Raw genomic sequence first — 13,494 nt, 5'->3', positions numbered from 1 at the left:
TTAGCTACTATTTTAAGATGTTACTCTTGGAATGTCTATCTGGATTTAATGTATGTTTCAATTTACAACTGATATTTTTTATAGCATTGAACAGTAGACTAAGGAGCCTAAAACATTGTGCATTTTGAATATCAAAGTATAATTTGGGGCACACCAATGTGCACCATTACCATGTATTTGATTTTCCGGAAGAAACGCATTTAGGAAAACTAACATTCTTATGGACAAAGAACGTTAATAAATACAAGATTTTTATTTAACTGAATCTAAGAAAAATACTGGAAAACTTCAAATGCATAAGCTTGCTTTGAGAACATCCTGTATAGCAACATGAAGTATTTAAGGTTTTTGTAAAACGTGTAAGGATAATTGCTTCCATTTACTATGGATACTTTTCCACTCTGTCAAAATCAATACACAGGTATTCTCCACATTACCAATAAGGTGAAAATTTCCCATCAGTTAGGTCATGTTGACATTTCTTTCAGGGTGACTCTTAAATAAGTTTGAAACACAAAGTCTGAGGGCCTTGTGACTAAAGAACTATACACTGTCAAGTGAGACTGAGCTGCAGACGGGGAATTCTGTTTGATTTTTGCAGAGCTAAAATTTGGAATGTACTTGCTTTTTAGAAGTGATGAGCAACCTTGATTATTTCTTATTAAGTGGTGAGCTCCAGCATCTTCTGAATAAAAGTGAAGGCCTAATTCTCACACTAAGCTTTTTTTGATCTAGTCTAAGAGAAGTTCCTCAGATGATGCAAACCCCAAAGCTCTGTTCATGTTGATGGAACTATGCTAATTTATACCAGCTGAGCAGGACTTGAGGACCCTTTTCTGACACCAGGAAGTACAAAATGGCCTCAGTATAAATAAAAAATAGTTCCACATGATCAAATCCTTGTATCAATGAATTCACAAGAAGTTTCAACATTGACCTCAGTAAGGTCACAATTCCACGCAGAGTGGCTACATGCACACATAAGCTCTGTCATCAAATGTAGTAAGGTTTTGAGTTTTTTTTCTTTTTGTTAAGTATGAAAGATGAATCAGTTTTACCAATAATACACACATGCACACGTATATATTATATGTATGTCATTCTTTTTATGCATGGTTCTCAGAAAATTCAGCAGACTATTAAAATTTCCACAAGAATTCTTAAAAAATTAAGTAACTATATACTTTAAAGAGAACTCCAACTTTACGCAAAACATTAAAAGGGTGGTGGTTTGTTTTGGTTGTTTTTTTAAGTTTAAGTTACTTAAACTAAAACTCTTGCTGACCTGGTCAGTTTAATGAAAGTTGACAGTTTGTCATCTGAAGTGAGCCACCTTTACCTTCTGAAGTGCAAACCCCTAATACAGATAAATAATTCATACCCCTTATCTGGAAAGAGCCAAGATGAAAAGATGTACAACTACACTTGTAACTTTTACCATAGTATTTTTACGATTTACTTGAAAATGCATGTCTGTACATCAGTCCTGTACAGATTCCATGGCTGCTAAAACAGCAATAGATGCAGAAGACAAGTGGGGAAAAAAGCCTTTTTCTTCTGTTTCAAGAGAATTAACTTTAAGAGTGGAGAATGCCAGGATATTAAAGCTTACTAATCACTTAAAACACAACGCAAACATTAATTACAGCTGATGTAAGTAAAAGCTAAATACACTCTCAGGATTTTTCAGATTTTCTATGCTATACATTTAAAGACAAAGTATCAATGGCATGCATCTTCAGCATTTAAAATGCATTTCATGGGTTTGTCTTTATTCTGATGTTTGAACGCAATTCAGACTCTTTACTTTCCCTTCCCCTGGCATGGCTAGAAATTTCACCAGTGTTCACATACCCAGCAGTTACTCTTAATGGTTCAAGGCTCCATGAGGTACATTCACCTCCTGTTTACTTTGTCTTCATCCAGTATTTGCTCCTCCTGAACAGAGACCACCAACACTGACGAATTCTTGAGGCTTTCTGGGGTGGGCAACCAGCCACCTGGCACCCGACAGAGACTATGTGTTGCTGTTCACATGGCCTTTGCCTGGCATAAACACAGCTTCTTGTAAGTAAAAGGCTAGAACATGGGTCCATGGCATGACTTTGCTTTCAAGTTTTATATACAATATTGAAGAGTATATTATCTGTATCCATTTCTGCGTTTTCTGTCAGATCAGAGAACTCCACCTGAAGACACCAAGGTAAGGTAGAGGACACAGAACTTAAATTAAGGATGCAAAGGTATTTATGACTTTCAATGATTACACATAGTTGGAGGCATTTGAAAGATGCTTTTTGTTCAGGACATGTTTGCCAGAGTCAGCTGCAAGTATTAATGCATTACAAATCCCCAAATGCCACACAAGGTAGATATTCACATAAGATACAGTCCTGCTAAGTGCACACTCTTCTTGTCGTTGTTCAATTCAGTGTTGGTTTCACAGTAACAAACACAAATTGTCCTCATTTCTATATCATGTCTATGGAGTCATGGGCAGCAACAACAGATGCAGACTCAGTCTGTCACTCCAGAAGGAATACGAATGTGCTTAAAGCTGCTTCATTTATGAAGCGAACATGGAACTGTTACCTGCCTGAAGAGAAAAACAAATTATAATTTTGCTGATTAATTTTCCTGTCTGTATTACTAAACAGTAGAGCTTTTCACAGACATATAACAGATATTTTTTTCTTATAGTTTTGGAAATAGATAAATTCGACGACACTTGCATAGACATTCCTTTATTCTGCATGAAAAATTATTGTTATAAGATGTACTTCCCTGGGCCAACAACACGCTTGCCTGCAAAAGCTCACTGATGTCAGCTATAGTGATGAAACAACTCTGATGGTTTTACAGAACTGTTAGGTTTGTGCATTGTGGTATCTGGCAATCCCTGACAGAAAACTTCCCATTGAAGTCATCTGGACAAGCCAATACCAAACTGAGTTTACATCTTTGGAAAAATCAAATGAATTGTCCAATGCAGTGATGGTTTCCCTTCCCAGTAAGCAGATGTTAGAACAAAGCAGTTAAGGAGACTGGAAATCTCTCAAGCTGTAGCTATCTTGATCACAATGAACACTCTGGACTACACCTGAGAATGAGCGCTCCAGGATGAACTGCAAGACCTGGACTGACTGTTACACTCTTACACTGCTCTTTCCACTCACAATATAAAATGAAGCATTCAGCGCTGCTTGAATCTTCCAGACCCTTGCCAGAGATGCTGTGGGTTACGTACAGCACGACTCCTGCGGGAAGAAGCCCCTTGCCAGAGACGTGCGCCGCTCTGCAGAGGACAGCTGAGACTGAGAAAGCTCGCTCAGCTTTGCTGCTCACTCTTACATACTAAAGCAAGGATGAGGTATCTGATAAGGCTACAGAGACTGCAAAATGTGCCAAGTAAGCAACAATTAATAGAAGCTCAGCTCTACTTGGCCTGTTTTCCTACACTCACCTGCTAGTTTAAGGACTATGTTTTTTAGGTCATGCTGCTTTGAAACAGCTGTAGGACAACAGCTGAAGACTTCTCCATATCGGCTCTCATGCCAAAAAGGAGAAGCAGTAGCTGTCCTTCATTTTGGAATTCCAGCATATTTCATTTTGTAACATTCAGTTTAAAAATCGAATGCCTACATTAACGCTACAGGATTAATTACATTAGCTGCTAGAGATCTTAGGTACAAATGAAGCCTACTGATAACAAGTTTTGTTTTATTTTATTTTTTTCCCCAAAATGGACTCTGAATCACTTTATATTTCAACAGCCAAAAGTTAAGCCTATGGTAAGACTCTCAACCATAATAACTTACCAGTACACGAAACAGTAACAGTGTTGAGGGAGAAAAAGCAACAGCTACACTTGTAGATGTTCCTTTTCTTTTTGCTGCAACATACTGGGAAAAAAAAAGGTACATTATTACTACAACGCTAGTGTTTCAAGGAAATAGAATGGAAGGGTTTATCCGTTAGTTACAATAAAAGGGAACCCAATGTATTTGAATTTATGTTTGCTATTAGGTCTTCCTAGTTACATATGAATATTACAAATTTCTCAGGGAAGAGGGAGAAAAAAACCATATGCCATATATTTAAGAAGACATCTGATGGAGAATGTAACCTGTTTATAGTTCCTGTTAAGGCCATCTCCTGCATTTAACTAATTGTTTCCTCTTTCCTCTTGTCTTCCTATAAAACAATGTTTTATATTTCCTGTGAAGTTAAAAGGAAGATGCATGTTCCATTTCACAAGTTTTAATACCTGTGAGGATGAGGTGCAGGATGAGTTATTTGTAGCAACTAATATATGTGGTGAATACAGAGTCTTCCATTCTATGTACTGTACATGAAGAAAATTTAAGAATTTATTATTCTAGAAAGTTTGAACACTGAAAATTTCAGCTCCTGGGATCAAACTGCTAGATCAGAACCTTGCCTATTTCTGCCTTCAACGGCAGGCAGCACCAGGCATTTTGCACAGTGCGAGAAGCCTACGGGATAAGATGTGACCTTCTGCCATCTGCATCAGATCTTCCCCTTAATCTCTCATAGTTAAAATTTGACCAAACACACACCCTAAAATATGAGGTTAGATCATATTCTCAAAGTGCTTTAGCATGAACTATTCTAACTTGAAATATCCCTAAGTCCTTCTATGAATTTCACAGACTTCTTTGCCCAAGTCATGCCTGAGCAACTTTGAATGTCTTCAACTGTTATTTCTAAGGTATATTTGATTGACTGAGTTACACAGAAATTTTTCTGCTTTAAAATCAGATAAAGAAGAGTTTAAGTATGAATAGAGCCGTGAATCATTCCAGGATGACCTTAGGAAGTTATTAGGATTTGAATGAGTTCTCATTAACTTTCTACGAACATTAAAAAAAGGCCTGGAAACCACAGATGCTTATATACACATACCCTGGGGAATGTAAAAAAGTGAAAGAACATAAAAATGTTAATGTAAAAAATATTTAGAAGGATTTAGGAACACAGCCAGGAAGACATTGTTTTCTTATTTTTTTACATAATATCAACCTAGCTTTACACCACACAGCAAATAACAAAATTTTCTTTTTTTTTTTTTTTTTTGTTGCTTCCCCTATGGGTCTCAGCAATCCTTTCTCACAGTGGGAATAAGGACAGAAAAAGTAAAAGTAATGTCCCCTTAATAAAATTTTCTATGCAGAAATCTTCTCCATATCAATTTTGATATTCAAACTAGAAGCTTCTTTGAAGGACACACCCTAAGCAGACATATTGCCTCTACAGCAAGAAACTTGTGTTTGGTTTTTTTGGTGGTTGTCTTAGAGCTAGAGAGAAACCTTCAGGAAGTAGCTCTCAAAGATAAACTTACATTTCTATATACGTATATAAAGTGAAACAATATACCTTATCTCATTTTCCTCTTGACAGTCATGACACTGTGTAGTTTCATCACTTTCTGGTCTGGATTTGGGATGTGTTTTCTAGGGAGAAAAATGCATTAAATATAAATATTCTAAAGCTTTCTTTACCAACGCCCTAAACAATTGTATGTTTCAGTTTGCTTCAGATTTTCATTACCAAGGTCATCTTGCAAATTGTAGGCCAAATCTTGACCTCTAACATACATCTTCTACTGGTATAATTTTACTATCAAAGCCTTTGTATTGTAGGCAGAGGCACAAGGGGCAAAAGCAAAAGAATCCTCTTCTCGAGATATAATAGAAGAACTGGGAAATTGAGGTAATCCCTTGTTTTTAATTTCCAGTTAGACAGTTATCATGCTGATAAGACAGGATTTGCACTTTGGTGGTGGAATTCAAGAATTTGACAACATAGATTTACATTGGCATGTCACACAGTTCAGCGAAGATCAAAAGAGATGTCTCTTGCTTTCAAATGCAGAATGGTTCTGTTCTTCCCGCCTCCCCATAGCTACGAAATGTAGTATCACTATGTAAACAATTAAATGCAATATTTCTTACCTTCCAGTATATGGCTCCCAAAATAAAGCCAATAAGAAGAGACAGCAATGATGTCAGTGCTATGCTGATCCCTTGCAGGCTGGAGCTGCTAATGAAGCCAAGTGCCTCTTCTGTAATTACAGATGTTCTCATTAGTGAAGACAGATTTATAGCAGAAAACTATCTTCAGGGCAACACTATTAGCAAGAGGACTTTTATGCACCACCTACATAACAGCACCTTAAATAGCAGAACAGATACTTCAAAGCGCTGTGTACATGAGATGCACTTCATACAAAATCTCACAGGAAATTTTTTACCACAAGGATGCTCCTCCCATTTCTGAAACAGCTGTGTTGAAAAGTTCCAACACTAATTCTCTTTTCGGCATTTGTAGAGAATTTTCTCTTTCCCGCACTTCAAAGTTTTGGGTTTATCAATTTTTAAAGGTCTTATTTTGTAACACAAAGTAATTCTTTGGAAGAGAATATACGTGTCACTTCATGCATTTGCTTAAGTTCCGTAAGACACATCCCGCTGACTGCAGATAGACACTTTGCCTTGCCACTAATGAATGATCAATACGAGGCCTCTTGAGGGAGGTTAATTTAACAAAATAAGCCTGATTTCACTTCTAATGTCTGTCTGGAAAGGTCCCGCTAGCTTCAGGAAGATCAAACCCTTGTACCTTGAAGTCTAGCTGTGTGTTATTTGGTGTAACCATTTCTTGATAGCTTTTTATATTTTATATGGAAGAGCCTAAATTCTAGGCTTTTATGTACACAAGCAATCCCATTCCCCTCACAGGGAGCTGTATGCATGCTGAGACTAAAATGTGGCCCTCCAGTTATTGAATCAAGAGCAGGATGTGAAAAGTCCTGCAGAGTCACCCTGGGATCCACCCTCTGAAATGCAAAGTGAGCCACAGGAGACTGCTAGTTTAGACACCATCCACCTAGTTTTAGTTCATTTCAAGATTTGGTGTCTGCAGCTCGAATGGTGGGTGTATTGTAAGATTACAGGAAAAGAACCAAACTGTAAGCACTGGAAAAGTGTAGGTGATTAGATACAGAAATGAAAATGGACTGGTAGCACTAGAAGTTTGTGTGATTCATGCAAACAGCAAATGTCTAAGCACGTACGGTATGATATACTGGGTCAAGCAAAGTGCATTTAGTACATTATTAAACAGCCTCTTTAGTTTAGAAAGGAGCATTCTCATAATTAAATAGCAACTCATTTTCAAGCCTCTGAGATTTTCTGGTTGACATTTTGCAAGTTTTTACACAAATGTTCTTTTTATCTCTGAAATTCAGCTGTGTTTTCTAGAGTCATGATAGACAGAAGTAAAAAGTAAGAAAACAAAAAGTCTGTATCTTATATACTACATAAAGCTCTGTATCTCATACACTGTTTACAGACTCTAGGTTCTGACTATAGGGGCTTGAATTTTACTTACATTCGGTAGACTTGGCACACTAAAAGAAAACATTGGTCAAGCAGAACCGATGCTAGCTTACCGTGGAAGAAATCTGTCTACAGAGGAGAAGGGAAAGATAGCAACAAAGTTCTACAGAGATGAACATCAGCTGAAAAAGAGAGGCTATTGATTAGTCTGCCTCTGTCTCCTCAGACATTAAAACCAGCAGCAGAAATTAACTGGAGCGGCATATCTTTTCTCAAACTGTCCGTCCCAGATAAGGCATAGAGGAGGTTTGCTTGCAGAACTGACCTTCAAGAAATCTGGACAAAACTCAAGTGGGGCAGAGCCAGCCTGAACATCTCAAAAAAAAAAATTCCTGTCATTACTTTATCTGAATTGTATTCTCAGCATATTCTCAGAAGAAAATTCCTATATTGCTCTTGTGCTCTAGTCAAGAAAATTGTAACACTGATTTGCCTAATACCATTAGCCATTCTCCCCAGTGAGAGACCGCTGAGTTATACAACTGAATTATGTAAATCCTATGGGGATGGTCATGTTCTCTGGATTCTGCTCTTCAAACTTCAGAAAAAAAAGGAAAAGTGAAATAAAAATCAAAAGGAAAAACTTTTCAGGACATACAGAGCAAATTTATTTGATAACATGTTATGGTAGAGTATATAACCTCAAAAAACCTCTGCCTACTCTGCAATGCTGGGCAAGCATTCTGTCTTTACATGGACTTCTAGAGAAATGTTCTGTGTGCAGGGCAATCAGCAACAGTCAAGCACCCACATTTTTACCACTATTTTTCACAGCTTTAGAGAGTCCTAGACAACAGAAGAGCTCCCTTTACAATGAGGTATCTAAAAGTGGAAAAATTTGATTTCTGAGAAGATATCTCCAATGCAGATGCTTTCTTCAGCATCTATGGAAAACCGAGAGGAATTCATAATTAGCTTTCCACATGGGGATCTGCAACCCAGGGACAGAACCTAAATACACTCAAATTGTGACACCCTCCCCAGCCTGTGTTTTAAAAATGACAACAGATTTTTTTTCATAACTTGATAGTTTATGAATTAATTTGAAAGTTAAGTAACCCATAACTACCTTAAAAACCAAACAACAGATTATTTAATTTCACTTTCAAGTCCAGAAAAAAGCCTCTTGAAAGATCTGGAGAGAATGAAATGAACCACAGCAGGTTTCTTTGTGTGCCTTTTATTTATAGTAACTTCTAAAACAGAACAGGTTGGACAATTTTCAAGTCTGGAGAACCTCCTGGCGACCTGTGTCCTAATGAAGAAAAGGGAGATAAGGAAAGCAAGCTGGCTGCCAATAGGTTTTTATTCCTTCCACAGGGAAGTTTTTCCCTGTTAGAAGCTTTAGAGCTCTACACAGAAAGATTCCCACTCCCAGCAGTTGTAAAGGCAGAGTAGGAGAAGGAACAGGAGGAACCAGGTGTATCAGCAATTTTGTGAACTCCTCGGGCAATGCCAGAGGAACTGTTGGTTTTGCAGTTAGTATATCATTCACTTAAAATAGACGCTACCTAGCAAGGTGCAAAAGGGGAGTGGAAGAAGGCCAGCACCTCTGAGAGCCCTCACTCTGAACCTTATGGAAGAAACCCTTAGGAAGTAAGCTCATCTGATGTAGATTTATGTATAGTCTTCATGGACATTGGGATATTAACCTGTGAACAAAATATATTTACATGAAAAGCCACTAAACTACACAATGAAGTTAGAGCTGCTCTCCACCTTGAGCCATGTGTGTAGGTTTAGCAACCAATTAAGATTCAAAGCACTGGCTCAATTTTTTTTGGCCGTATATTTCTCAAAGGAATTTTCGGTTTACCTCTGCTCAGCTCCAACACAATTACCACAAGATCTTATCTATAAAAATACAGAGCAGCTCTCACCTGTTCATTAGGGTTTTCCATTAACTGTAAATTTGGAGCGAAGGAACAAAGGCACAGAAGGCAACACCAATTGCATTAAGCCATGGGTGAACATCTTCAAATTGTTGTGCAATTACTGAATTAAACTATGGTATTCTTTGCTTAACTATAAAAGTAGACCTTCTTCCTAAAAACAGTTACAGAGTTCTCTGTGTTTACACATTCTTTGAACTGTTCAGTAGTGAATAATACAGCCAAATTATTGTGAGGAAATTACAAGCAAAAATGGAAGAAAGCAACGCTGAACTTTCCATGAAAATATAAGTAATACCATGGCACTAAATTGAGTGAGAAGTGTTAGTAACAGCTAGTAAGTTCAAGCTTTAGTCAGAGCAACATGAGATTCATCTGATGGAAAAAAAAACCCAAAACAAAACAACAAAAACCCCCCTACTATTTATTGTTTGGTCCACTGAAAAAATGGATCAGGACTACAGAGTTCTTACCCTCACACTTGTTCTTTACATAGGAACCATCTCATCTGAATTCTCTAAACTATGCACGGTATAATGATCCAGAGAAATATCAATGAGACCGGGACTTAAACAGTTAATTGGAATTTGAATTGGACTACAGTGATGTAACACAAAGAGAAGAAAACAAACCAGCCTAAATAAATTGAGGGTGGTGGTATTTTGAGAATTTTATGGGGGAAAAGATGGAGTGGGAACATGCCAAAGATCTACATTCAATATTACAAGGATGAAAACAGCATTACTGCCATTCAAAAAAAAAAAATTAGAACAGGATAATTTTTCCATTTTACACATAGTTGGGGTAAGATTCTGGTGTAGATTTAGTCAAGATTCTACTCTATTATAGTAGTTTAATTTTATTGTTGTGTAATAACAATGAATTAATGAAATATGACTCTTTCAACAAATGTAGCAACAACATGAAAAAATGTAATTTAGCTAATTTATATTATACACAATTTCTATGATAATTATCTCAAATGATTTTATTAGATGATGCACTTCAGGTTTGTCTAAGTTGAATTTAGAATTAAGAGCAGTTCAAGTCATCTGACTACACAGACTTTATTAATAGATTCAAAATTTATTATTAATCTAGAGGGGTTCTTTTGCAAACAGTGAGTGCTTCTAAATGGTCTAGAAACCATTAATTTTAAATAGCTCAATTTAAAACTGTTTAAAATTAATGAGGGTCATTTAAAAAAAAAAATGCAGTAGTTTGTGTCTGGAGATGCTTTTTTCACGTCTCCCCTCTTCTCCAAATGTTTTCATTTTTGAAATGTGAATCTAGTTGTGCTGTTCTGAGAACAGGACTGAAGCCAGCAGACAGGGTCCTCTGTGCTGGGGAGTATTCACATGGGAAGTAATAAGGTTTGTTCATTGTTGTTCCTTCCAAGAAGGCAGGTATTAAGTAAAAAAGAAAACTTACTCAGCAATAAAGCCAAGACAAAACTAAAATCAGTACTGAAGACCATTTTCAGGGAGTAAGACAGAGATGCCAATAAAGATGTCACAGGTCCCTCCCTGCAAAAACCTCCAAACAAATAACTAAAGTATAACCAGTCAGAATCCAAGTTAATGTAATTTAAGCTGATTAAGAGTTCAAACTGTTCCCAGCCGCAGACATGCAGTCCTCATGTCATTTCTAAATAAGGCTGTTAACTGATATCCAATTTTCCAATAAATTGCTTAAGAGAATGATAATCTGTTAAAACACACCTGTACAGCATATGGTCAGCCAAGCAATTTCTTTGACTTACTGCATTATTTTAATTAGGCTTTTTCCCTACTTGATTATCTGTTCCAGTTATAAAACAAGATTAATAAACCTGCTTCTGTACTCCTCTCCACAGTACAGACTCAGGTGCCGCACTCTGCCACGCTGCCCAGCATCCCTCCTGTTACTGTACTGGATCAAACTCCTTTCATCGGAACTGCTCCTATAACGTATCTGTCTTTCTTTTGGCTCCTTGATCCATTCCCATTGCTTCAGGCTGCAGCTGAATATTCTTCCTCTAGCAGCAACAGCAAAAATTCTCACATGTTCAGACCTGAGAGGGACAGGTATGTGCTCTTTAGCCCCCTCCTGGTGCCTCATAATTGGCCCTGGGCTCATCAGGTTATTTGCAGCCAGCTCTGTGACCTTTTGGCGAGAAATTTATGGCAGCGAGACTTACTCCTTTCCAGAGAGGCAGGCTGGCGGCCAGGAGTCGAAGGTGGTTTTTGTTCCAACCTTCTACTCAGAGGGTTCTGCGAAATGATGACTTAAGGCCTTCTCTTAATTAGAAAGCAATCAGGAAAGGGCTTCAAATCCAACAGCAGCTGTGAGCCAACTAAGAGGCAGCATGCATGGTGATAAGAACCCAGAGAATAACTAGATTACACATTCCCAAGAGAAGCAGCATGAGAAGAAACACAAACTTAGTAATATCTGTCCCACCATCAGGAGCTACCGTTGTGCCCATCAGGCTACATCAGGCTGCCTCCTGGCCCATGTTTTCTTGAGCACAAGGAGTACCAGCCACACGCTTCACCATGACACATTTAGACAACATGGATGCTTGTGAAGTGACAAGGGGAAATTGTAAAAGAGAAACACATTGTCATTCTGATGCATCGGGAAACAGGAACAAGGGAAACAACAACATGGATAAGCTTTAACCACCATTTCAAGAACTTCTAAGGAAAATCCCCTTCTTTTGTTCACATGGAAAGCTCCAGGGAGTATTCACCTTGTTGTACATGATGTCACTAAAAGCCCCTGAAACTTCACTGTTTCTCTTCACCTCAGATTCCTATATCCCTTCTGACCTCATGACGGAGGCTCTTACAGCAACAATTCCGGGCGCTCTCATCTGTCAGCGACTAGTCATGTAATATACTGACCCAGACAGATGAGAAACACAGAGATGGCCACGCTGGAGAGATTACAGCCTGCCAAAAGTGCAGTGACTTTGTCCTTGACTTCAACCGAAAACACACTGACTGTGGAGCTGGCCCTACTCCGACTACAGCAAGCAAACATGGGGAACTGTCTTCAGGACTGGTGTCAAGCTTGGGACTGACAGTACTCTCAAAATGCAACGTACAGGCAACCTCTTTGTCCACATGAGTACCCTGAGCCCAATTTAGGTCCGCTATTCTGTTCGTTCGGAGCAACCTCCTTTTCTGAGAGTTAAAACGAGGTGTCTGGGACAGACAAGTTTGCTGAGGCCATATGACTAGTGAGCCCTCGCGACAGCCAAAACGAAGACACCTGCCCTCTCCAAGTTGTAGAGAGCTGTCACATCATTGTAACTTGATAGCATCTCTAAATTTTGATTAGATAAGTTTATTGCATTTCAGTATGACAGCTGAGAAACACATGGTACACCATCAGGCACAAGTAACTTCCCATTAATTTGCACAATTAATGACATTCTTTTCCTCTGAGCTCTTGTAACAACCAGCTACCAGAACAAAATGGAGACACATATATTAATTCAATCACTTGTACTTACTGTTACTGCTAGTGTTACTGCCAATGCTGTCATTCCTAAGGGAGCTGGCAGCAACAGGAGGAAACAAAAATGTTTTTGTGACAGCGACTCTGGAATCTAAATAGAAAATGAGTGTGTCAGCATTATGTAACTTAAAATACAGTTCCCTCTATATAAGATGATGGGCTATAGGGCTACTCTGATGTGGCTATAGGGCTGTTTTCAAAATCTGGCTACAGGGTTGTTTATAGAGTGGATTAAGCCAAAAAAGGCAGTCTTATTATGACGCAGATGTGTCTACACACTGAGCTGCTGCTGAATAGCTATTCTGGAAAAGCAATGGCTTTAAACAAGTTCTTAGGTTATGGCACTGATCTACTTCTAGTTACTACTGGTGTAACAGTGCAACTGGATACGTTGCCCTATTTAAAAAGCTAATAGCTGTGACTAGAGAGAGTGAAAGAAAATACAAAACATCCATTTACTGGAAGGATGAGAATGAACTGCAGGAGCCTGACTTAGGCTTGTTAAAATTTTTAAATGAAGTAAACATGACCCTTTTCAGGAGGGGTGGGATGAATATAGAGGTGACTTGAGGCTGCTGCAGTTTACAACTTGTCCTAGCTTCCTATCCTTTCAGTAATGCAATCTTAGGCTCCTTTACTGCCTTATAAAGATTAAACAGAACATTAATAGAAGA

The 13,494-nt window shown here is 38.1% G+C and overlaps 1 protein-coding gene across 2 annotated transcripts in view; it reads right to left on the bottom strand.

Moving 5' to 3' along the window:
- Positions 1 to 1,227: 1,227 nt before the first annotated feature.
- KITLG (KIT ligand) overlaps positions 1,228 to 13,494 on the bottom strand; it is a 54,458-nt gene continuing 42,191 nt past the window's right edge. Inside the window, exons 6-10 of one of the 2 annotated variants that reach the window (XM_069773725.1) lie at positions 12,816 to 12,911; positions 5,976 to 6,085; positions 5,398 to 5,474; positions 3,819 to 3,902; positions 1,228 to 2,596 (exon numbers count right to left, since the gene is read on the bottom strand). In XM_069773725.1, coding sequence (XP_069629826.1) covers positions 3,863 to 3,902; positions 5,398 to 5,474; positions 5,976 to 6,085; positions 12,816 to 12,911 — 323 coding nt within the window. In that variant the 3' untranslated portion in view covers positions 1,228 to 2,596; positions 3,819 to 3,862. The remainder of the gene's footprint in view (positions 2,597 to 3,818; positions 3,903 to 5,397; positions 5,475 to 5,975; positions 6,086 to 12,815; positions 12,912 to 13,494) is intronic. The other variant, XM_069773726.1, reaches the window with a different exon arrangement.

This window comes from Haliaeetus albicilla, chromosome 28, assembly GCF_947461875.1.
Source record: "Haliaeetus albicilla chromosome 28, bHalAlb1.1, whole genome shotgun sequence".
In the NCBI taxonomy this organism is placed as follows: domain Eukaryota; kingdom Metazoa; phylum Chordata; class Aves; order Accipitriformes; family Accipitridae; genus Haliaeetus; species Haliaeetus albicilla.
This window is presented reverse-complemented; position numbering and strand designations above follow the sequence as displayed.